The sequence below is a fragment of the Orycteropus afer genome, unplaced genomic scaffold, assembly GCF_000298275.1.
Source record: "Orycteropus afer afer isolate SDZICR_OR568_19922 unplaced genomic scaffold, OryAfe1.0 scaffold00382, whole genome shotgun sequence".
Taxonomy (NCBI): Eukaryota; Metazoa; Chordata; class Mammalia; order Tubulidentata; family Orycteropodidae; genus Orycteropus; species Orycteropus afer.
This window is the reverse complement of record NW_006921969.1, coordinates 1384320-1395082: the sequence shown is the minus strand read 5'-3', so window position 1 is coordinate 1395082 and position 10763 is coordinate 1384320. Positions and strand designations below refer to the sequence as shown.

Genomic DNA, 10763 nt, shown 5'->3' with positions numbered 1-10763 from the left:
GGGTTTGAACCACCAGCCTTCTGGTTAGCAGTCAAGTGCCTTAGGCACTATGCTACCAGAGCTCCCTTACGCAGTAGGAAACCCAAAAATTCATGTGATTTGCTTGACTGGAAACCAAAGCAGTCTAGAACCAAAGCTGTAATATCTGCATGGCATGCCTGTATTCCATTTCCTCTATCAATTCCTGACCTTTCTACTTTCTCTGGTGTTCCTAAGAAATAGAGACTAATCGTTGTACCTGGGCTGTCTATTCACAGCCTTTTCAGCCTCCAGGCACTACCCAAAAAATTAGGAAGTAGAACAGAAGCACCAAAATCATTGTTTGTGTAGTTGACTGGAATAAGTTAGAATCTCTTTTAAGAGTGGACATTAGAATTCCTTTCAAGGAGCACACTAAGGCAGACTGACCAATATCTATCAGGAAGCTTATCTCTTCTTAGGGTGTTTTCAAGAATAATGTATACTGTATAAGGTCTAGGGGTGAAGAATAGAGACAAATCTTTGAAGGGAAATCCTACCTTCTTCTTACTAAGCTTAGTTATGGCCTGTGGACTCAGCCTTTCTTTCTAGACTTGTATGAAGTGTGATTCTGGGCTTCCTTGTGTACTTCTCTAAGGGCAAAATCATAGGGAATCTCTGATCTCGCTAGGGACACAAAAGACCTGTATGAAGAAAACTACAAATCACTATTCCAAGAAACCAAAAGAGAGCAACATAAGTGGAAGAACATACCATGCTCAAGGACAGGAAGATTGAACATTGTGAAACTGTCAATACTACCCAAAGCAATCTATACATTCAATGCAATCCCAATCCAGATCCCATCAAAATTCTTTAAGGATATGGAAAAACCAATCATTAATTTTATATGGAAAGGAAAGAGACCTCAAATAAGAAAAACACTATTGAAGAAGAAGAACAAAGTTGGAGGTTTCACACTCCCAGATCTCAAAACCTACTGTACAACCACATTAGTCAAAATAACCTGGTACTGGTACAACAACAGACACATAGACCAGTGGAACAGACTTGAGAACCCAGAAATAGATCCACTGACCTGTGGTCAGCTGATTTTTGACAAAGGGCTAAAATCCATTAAACGGGCAAGTGGTGGTCTCTTTAACAAATGATGCTGGCAAAACTGGATATCCATTTGCAGAAAAGTGAAACAAGCTCCGTACTTTCCACCATACACAAAAACTAACTCCACATGGATTAAAGACTTAATGTGAGTTTAAAGATTAAAACCTGAAACTATAAAGTTCAAGGAAAAACTAGGGGCAAATTTATGGGCAATCTACTTCTGTAACGATACTGCCTCGGAAACCCAAGGGGGGGTCACTATGAGTCAGGTCTGACTCGACAGCACATAACAACAACAATTTATGGCATAAACAGACTGTCAAGCATAACACAAAATGTATAAACAGCAGAAGAGAAACTAGATGAATGGGACCTTCTGAGAATTAAATTTTTATGTGCTTCCAAAGACTTCTCCAAAAGAGTCCAAAGAGAACCTACAGATTGGGAAAAGATATTTGGCAATGACATACCTGACAAAGGACTTATCTCTAGAGTTTATAGAAAACTCCAACACCTCAACAACAAAAGGATTAACAATCCAATTGAAAAATGGGCAGAAGACATGAATAGATACTTCACCAAAGAGGATATTCAGGCAGCCAGCAAATACATGAAGAAATGCTCACAATCATTAGCTATCAGAGAGATGCAAATAAAAACAACAATGAGATACCATCTCACACCAGCGCTAACAGCAAAGTTCAACTAACAGAACATAACAAATGATGAAGAGGATGCGTCGAGATTGGGACTCTCGTACACTGTTGGTGAGACTGTAAAATGATATAACCACTGTGGAAAGCAGTATGGTGATTTCTTAAAAAGCTGGAATTCGAAATACCATTTGACCCAGCAATCCCATTATTAGGTATATATCCTAAAGAAGTGAGAGCCAGGACAAGAACAGATATATGCACACCCATGTTCATTGCAGCACAATTTACAATAGCAAAACGATGGAAACAACCTAGGTGCCCATCAAAGAAGAATGAATAACCAACCTGTGGTACATACACACAATGGAATACTATGCAACACTAAAGAATAGTGTACAACCTGCACAATACCACATAGCATGTTAGGATGAACGTGGAGGATATTACGCTGAGTAAACTAAGTCAATCACAGAAGGACAAATATAGAATTAGTTCATTATTGTAAAAAGTCAAAGAAAGTTTTTTATACGGAAGGTGCTAAGACCTTGATTTTCACTACCTGCTCTTCCATGAAGCTTCCTCTTAATCTCTTAGGATGGCATTTAGGTAGCTAGTCTTGTCTTAGGTTGTTCTCTGCCAGCCTTTACCTGTCTTAAGTCCTTTTCTTACCAATCAAGTACAGAAAGAAAGGCCTTCCTTTCTTACCTTTAACATAAATCATACTACTATAATTTTAGATGCTTTAAAAATGAGATTTAAGTAAAATATCTATATATAATAAAAGCTTCAACAGCAAGTCCAAGCAATTTCTGATTCAAATACTAAAAATACATTTTCCTTTTCAAGCTGTTGTAAAACGATGGAATATTTGAAGAAATAATAGTTTTCAAAGGTAATGCTATACATGAAAAGAAATTGTGTTTATTCAGACTATGTGGATAAAAGCACCAAACACTTCCTGTTTTTTGGATTGAAAAGAAAATTCAGTAATTTCTTCTGATGAGTCTAAACATTCATTTCAAATACATTTTTTTTTTTTTTTCATCTTTAACCTTATACATATGGTGACTATTTTTGGCAATTTTGTCCGATTTCATATCCTGGAGGAAAACTCTGTAGGAAACAAACAGCAAATCTGAACTTGTTAAAAAATAAAGGAAACCCCCAAACCTACTGCCATCAATTCTGACTCATAATGACCCTTCAGGACAGAGTAGACCTGCCCCATAGGATTTCCAAGGCTGTAAATCTTTATGGAAGCAAACTGCCTAATCTTTCTCCTACAGAGTGGCTGGTGGGTTTGAAGCACTGACGCTTTGGTTAGCAGCCAGATACTTTAACCACTGTGCCTTCAGAGCTCCTAAAGGTAGTCCCAGAGTCCAACAAATAAAAATGGATTTTAAAACCAGAGTGAGGCTGCGGCATCTTGCAGAGTATTTACCAGTATCGGTAAACTCAGAATTGACAGAGAAAAAGAGACAAGCTTTGGGATCAGGTTAGAGGGTGAGAAAGAATCATGTGCCATCATAAGCTATGCTCAAAATGAAATTGGAGACTAGGAAAAAACCTGCCTTTGACAGTGGGAGATACTTGGGACTAGTTACTGGCTGAGGACAGAGTATGTAACCACTATCCTTCTGTCGTGTGTGTTTGGAATTTAGACTTAAAATACCCGTCTGAGGAGAAAACCCTAAGGCAAGAAATAAAACAATCTTTGATTGATAATGTCCCAGAGTGCCTGGCAGAAGTAAACACACCTCCTGTCCAGAGGGACTTGTCCTTAACCTTGGGGGGCAGAGGGGGTCACAGGATTTTAACAGATAAAGACCACCAAATATGAGCTCACAATTCCAAATTCCAGAAACACACAAGAAAATGAGAGCTATGGGTAGGAGACAGAATAACTCACAGATTATAGGACTAGACTTCAAAAAACATAAAATGATGGTATATCAGGTAAAGAAAATTATATAAATGCCTAGGCATTTTGAAAGGCATATACATTATGAGTAAAAAATAAGGTGGTAACAACAACAAAAAGTAAGCAGAATTAGAAAAGTGCCAAATAAAACTTCTCAAATTAAAAACTCACCTGGTCCTATTAAATAGCAAGATATTCACAGCTGAAAAGATCAACTCATGCTTAAGAAATTGCAAAGTGTAACACAGATGAAAATGAGAAAGAGTTTAAGAGGCATGAATTAAAAAAAATGGGTCTATAATACAGCTAGTTGGATTTGTAGGTTTTTCATTCAAAAACATGAGAAACAAAGTTATCTTCATTCAAAGAGAAGGAATTTACCACCAACAAATCATCAGAAGGAAGGTCTGAGATGTAAGAAATAAAAAGCAAAGAAATTGTTAACAATGTGTATAAAGTTAAACCACAGTGATTGTATAAAATGATAATTGTCCCATGTTGGCCATTAACATTTATGAGATAATTAAAATACTACTAACACAATAACATGTGAAACTAGAGCATTGTAAGGTATATGTGTCATTCAGTAGAAGGGAAAATATAAACTTTAGATTTTTTAAATATGTTCATGGTTAAAAACATATAAGGATAACCAGGAAAAGGATGAAATAAGGTTCATAACTTTTAAAATGGAAAGAATATGTAGTGTGAAAAACTTAGAAGACAAGTAGGATAAAAGCAAGGCACAACACAGAATGTTAAAAATATATTTAGATATATGAGTAATCACAATAACTATAACCTACCCACTGCCATCGATTCGGATCCGACACATAACGACCCCTCCTTGGGTTTCCTAGGCAGTATCACTACGGAAGTAGATTGCCTAACCTTCCTTCCGAGGAGTGGCTGGTGGGTTTGAAGCACCAGCCTTCTGGTTAGCAGTCAAATACCTTAGGCACTATGCCACCAGAGCTCCTCCACAATAACTATAGAGAGGCAAAACTTGTCAGCTTAAAAAAAAAGGTGATGTTAAGTTTTAAATTTAAAAAAAAAAATCAGTGTATGCTCTTTACAAAAGAGAAACTCCTAATACCTAAAGATAGACTTTTTAAAGTAAAAGAGATGGATAACCAAAAAAACCAAACTCACTGCCGTCAAGTCAATTTCGATTCATAGCAGCCCCTCCTTGGGCTTCTGAGGTGGCATCACTACAGAATAGATTGACCAACCTTCCTTCTGAGGAATGGCTGGTGGGTTTAAAAAATTAGCCTTCTGGTTAGCAGTCAAATACCTTGGGCACTATGCTACCAGAACTCCGTAAAAGAGATGGATACACCAGGCAAATACTAATTTTATAAAGCTTTTATAGTTGTGTTATGAAATAATGGTTTTAAGGTGTTTTTTTTTAAAAGGAATATTACAGATAAAGGTAACTTCAAAATGATAAAAAAGCACCTCATGAATCCCCATTACAGAGTCTCAAAATTTAGAAAGTATAAGAACACATTGAATATTGACAGGTAAAATGGTACATTCACTTGATAGAGCTATTTGGTCATTCCTAGAAAAGTTGAAGATGCAATTCCACTTCTAGGTATACAAGTCATAGAGAATAGCCCTCGGTTTTTTAAATGTATACATGTACAAGAATATTCAGAGCAGCATTATTTTTAAGAGTGAAAAACATAACTGTCATTCACAGTTGTTGTTGTTGTTATGTGCCATCGAGTCAGACCCGACCCATAGCAACCCCTCCTTGGGTTTCCGAGGCAGTATCACTACGGAAGTAGATTGCCCCATCTTCCTTCACTAGAGAATGTATATAAATAAATTGTGGTATATCCTTTAGATGTAATATTATGCAGCATTAGAAGATTAATGAATAGGAGATACGCATGTTTACAAAATAAAAATGGGGACTAGAAGTTCCCCAAAGATAATACTGAGAATAAAAGCAAAACAAAATCAAGTTTCAAAAGAATAGATAAAGAATTCACACAGTATGCCACCATTTAAATAATTTTTAAAGGCAGAAGGATTCTGTCTTGTATTGGAATCCATCCATTAATATGCAGTAAAAAATAAAGAGAAATGCAAGAAAATGATGAACACCAGGATAATAGTCATCTCTAAGGAGGTGTAAGAGGAGCTGCAGTCAGAAAGGGCACAGCTGTATATTGGTGATATTTTATTTTTTAAGCTTGCTGGTGAGCATATGTATGTCTTTTGGTTATTTGTAAACCTTTTTGTAGGTCTGAAGAATTTTATAATGTATTTAAAATATTAATGAGAAAATATAAACACAAGAACTTCTCAACATAACATGAAATTAAGAACATCCACATATACATACAACTACCTCAATCCAAGAATCCATTGGTGGTACAGTTAACGCACTCATATGATAACCATAAGGTTGGAGGATCGGATCCACTCAGAGGCACCTCTGAAGAAAGGCGTGACAATCTATTTCCAAAAAAATCAGCCACTGAAAACCCTATGAAGTAGAGTTCTACTCTGAGACACATAGAGTCACCATGAGTCAACTCCATGGCAGTTTTGTTTTTTAACCTCCAGTCAAAAAAGTATTTAAAACAATATTTTTGAAGCTATATTAGGAACAGAAAAACCCTAACTACAAGTTAGGGTCAATCTAAAGAAATCTTTTAATGGATACACTAAATAGCAACTGGCCAGTTTTAGTGGAACAATATTAATTAATTTCTTTCATGCTAAAAACATTGTGATGTGATTAAATTCCCAGTGGCAAAGATAGCTAAGGAATTTGAACAATATTTTCTTTTACTTTTGAGATATTTTTGTTCATAAGAGTCTGTGGCTAACAATGAAAAATTGCTTCGTTTAAAAATGGAATTTGTATTTTATAAGAGAACATTTTACCTTGGAAAAAAAAATATTAGGCAAATGAAATGAAAATATATAAATTGCAGATGAACTTTTAACTTTTTATACTTCCCTTCAAAATCTGTTGATAATTTAGCTCCAACGTTTTCATTCCCAGAATACCCTTTGAGCAGCAAAAAAAATTGCACCATCTAGATGAGAAATTTTCAAACTTTCCTGGTTCACAGTGCCCTTTAGTATCTCAGCAAATTTTTGCAGTACCCATAGGCCAAAAGAAATACCTAAGAGTTGAGTTTATCAAGTAGTTAGATCACAGCAACCACCAAAAACCTGGATTTGCAAAGACTTAGTATCAAAATGAAAGGAATTTAATGTTGAAAATGTGTACTTTTAAAAAATCACTTTCTGTACCCCTGTGAGTTTGCCACAGCACCCTGTACCCTGTTTCCATCACCTAGAGTAATCACCCACACACACCTTAACGAGAGGGCTCTGAGTTGACTCACGCTCATAGTGGTCTCTTTTGACTGATTGCAGGAGAAGCCATACAAATGTTCAGACTGCAGCAAGGCCTTCAGCCAGAAGCGAGGACTGGATGAGCACAAGAGGACACACACCGGAGAAAAGCCGTTTCAGTGTGATGTGAGTTTGGCTTCTCTTTTCTTCCCCTAGTGCCCTCCAAAAGCAGCAGGCATGTGTGTATGTCTGTGTGTATGTGCATTCATGTATCTGTGTGTGTATGCATATGTGCCAGTGTATGTGTGTGTGTGTATTTCGCATTGCTGGTCTGTGCCTGTTAATATCTTGCACTGTTTGATTCCATTTTCCACATAAATGCATTGCACTAATTTTGTTTATCCTTGTTTACTAGTAGCAAATAAACTCTGATCTTGTTTAAGATGGTCGCACTGTTGTCATGCAGTTGAATTGTTTTTCAAAGGTATAAGTGTATGCTAACTCAACACAGCTTTCATGTGTCTGTCCAAGGCTTGGACAAGTTAGTAACAGTTAAACCAAGTATTTAACTGGTCACAGATATTATTTACTGTGTGAAAGCCAAAACCAAATTTCTAGAATATATATAAACTCCTTTGTTGCTACAAGTGTCTAGATTTTCTGCTTATAACATTTGAATTAAAGTAGCTCAACATAGCAGTTTACATTATTAGCAAAATGGAAAAATATTTATCATTGTCATAAAAATTAATCTGTGTGTTTATTAAATTAGGGAAAATAACATCCTTCTGTGTAAGATTGATAGTTGACACAGCAATGAAACAAATGTAAGGGAAAGCACCCACCAAGATGCTTATTTCTGCTACAGAAACATTAAAAAATAAATAAATAAAGACATTAAATTTAGCTCAATGTATGATGTAACATTAAAGTTGTACTGTGGGAAGTTACGCAGTACAAAAATTCTCTTTAAATGGTGAAGGAAACTCAATCCCATCCACATGTCCCAGTGGATAAAGCATGGGGCACACAATCCCCATGGAATCTCACAAACACAAGATGTTTCCTTTGTCTTTCTGTGAAATTTGGTGCTTAAAGATAAGGCAACAATGTATTCCCAGGGAGCCTACTCATAAAAATACCTTTATGGACAATGAACTTCCAGTAAGGAAAAAATTACTTGTAGAGAATAAATGTATTTGTGTAGAGTTTTATTCTAATTAGAGCAACAGTCTCAGCTTAGTAATTTTAATTCAGTTTAATTCACTGGTGCTTTTAGTGGAAGCATTTTCATGAAGGAAAACTATTTAGATTATTTAATTTTTCAGCTAAACAAGTAACTGATGTAGGCCAGAAATTAAGTATTATCTGTGTAAAGACATCTTCCTGCCGTCATACTCAGCCCCATTTTTATCAACCAGCATGTTTTTGTTGAATACTTCCTTACGTAAATTAGACCATGATGATTTTTTTTTTAACTGTAATGTTGCAAGCATGATTTTTTTCTATCAACTTCTAGCCCACTTATTTCTGTGGTATGTTCAAAACTCTTAGACCTTTATCAGACTGTCCTAATATTGAATAAACCACAGCAAACTCACTGACATTGAGTTGATTCCAACTCATAGCAACCCCCATCGGGTTTCCAAGGCTGTGAGTCTTTATGATGAATCTTTAGATTGCCCCATCTTCCTTCCACAGAGCAGCTGGTAAGCTTGAACCATTGGCCTTCTGGTTAGCACCAAATGCCTTATCCACTACGCCACCAGAGCTCCTAAATTTTGAATAGAGATCCACGTTTATAAATGCCTCTTCAACTTCACAGAAATGGAGTCTGCCAGATAGAAATTTGCTATCTTTGCTCCATAATCTTGTTCTATTGCATCATTAACCTAGTCATCCCAGGAAGATGTCATTCTTTATCTCCCTACTCCAATCCATTCCCTTCCTAAATAGCTGTCAAATTCAGTATTTCCTCCCAGTTTCCTATCCCAGTAGCAGTGCATAGCTCAGACCCTTTTTAGTTTCTTATCTAATCTTCAGTGAGTATGTTCTCCACCCTGCCACATAGCCAAGGTTTGTTTTTAAAACTGAGGAAAAATTCACCTAACATTAAATTAACAATTTTAAAGTGCATATTTCAGTGGTATTTAGTACATTCACAATGTGGGGCAACCATAACCTCTCTCTAATTCTAAAACATTTTCATCACTCCAAAACAGAACTTCAAGTTGATTAAGCCATTACTACCATTCCCCCTGCACCTCGCCCTAGGCAATCACCAGTCTCCTTTCTGTTTCTATGGATTTACCTATATTGGATATCCCATGTAAAAAGTGTCATGACATATGTCACCTTTTATGTCCGGCTTCTTTCCTTTACCATTATGTTTTCAAAGTTCATCTACTTTGTTACAACATATATCATCAGTAACTTTACTCCTTTTTTATGACTAATATTGCTGTTACGACTCATAGTGATCCTATGCACAGCAGAACGAACACTGCCCGGTCCTAAGCCAGCTCCACGATTCTTGCTTCCCTTGAGCCCATCACTGCTGCCACTGTGTCAATCCACCTTCTTGAAGGCCTTTCCCTCTTTTGTTGACCCTCCACCTTACCAAGCATGACATCCTTCTTCAGGAAATGGTCCCTTTTTACAACATGACCAAAGTATGTGAGACAAAGTCTGGCCATTCTCACCTCCAAGGAGCATTCTAGCTGCACTTCCTCCAGGACAGACCTGTTAGTTCTTTTAGCAGTCCACGGTACAGTCAGCATTCTTTGCCAACACCACAGCTCAAAAGCATCAACTCTTCTTCTGTTTTCCTTATTCCTTGTCCAGCTCTCACATGCATATGTGGCGATTGAAAATACCATGGCTTGTGTCAGGCACACCTTAGTCCTCAAGGAGACATCTTTGCTCTTCAGCACTTGAAAGAGGTGCTTTGCAGCCGATTTGCCCAGTGCTATATGTCATCTGATGTCCTGACTGCTGCTTCCATTGGCATCGATTGTAGAACAAAGCAATGTGAAGTCTTTGACAATTTCAGTCTTTTCTCCATTTATTGTAATGATGCTTATAGGTCCAGTTGTAAGGATTTTTGTTTTCTTTATATTGAGATGTAATCCATACTCCAGGCTGTATTCTTCGATCTTCATCAGTAAGTACTTCAGGTCATCCTCGCTTTCAGCAAGCAAAATTGTGTCATCAGCGTATCACAGGTTGTTAATGATTCTTCCTCCAATCCTGATGCCCCATTCTTCTTCCTATAGTCCAGCTTCTCAGATTATTTGTTCAGCATACAGATTGAATAAGTATAGTGAAAGGATACAACCCTGACACACTCCCTCCTTGATTTTAAACCATGCAGTGTTCCCTTTTTCTGTTTGAACAGCAGCCTCTGGTCTATGTACAAGTTCCTCATAAGTACAATTAAGTGTTCTGAAATTCCCATTTTCTCAATGTTATCCACAATTTTTTATGATCCACACAAGCAAATGCTTTTGCACAGTCAATAAAACACAAGTAAACATCTTTCTGGTATTCTTTACTTTGAGTCAAGATCCATCTGATATCAGCAATGATATCCCTCGTTCCACATCCTCTTCTGAATCATCCAGCCTACACCTCTGGAAGTTCTCTGTCAATGTATTGCTGCAACCGTTTTTGAATTATCTTCAGTAAGATTTTACTTGCATGTAATATTAATGATATTGTTCGATAATTTCCACATTCAGTGAGATCACTTTTCTTTGGAATGGGTACAAATATGGATC

The 10763-nt window shown here is 36.8% G+C and overlaps 1 protein-coding gene across 1 annotated transcript in view; it reads left to right on the top strand.

Annotated features, from left to right (window-relative positions):
* PRDM5 (PR/SET domain 5) overlaps window positions 1-10763 on the top strand; it is a 449183-nt gene that overhangs the window by 399968 nt on the left and 38452 nt on the right. The window contains exon 14 of the mRNA XM_042782587.1: window positions 7066-7170. Within this exon, the coding sequence (XP_042638521.1) occupies window positions 7066-7170 (105 nt within the window). The remainder of the gene's footprint in view (window positions 1-7065; window positions 7171-10763) is intronic.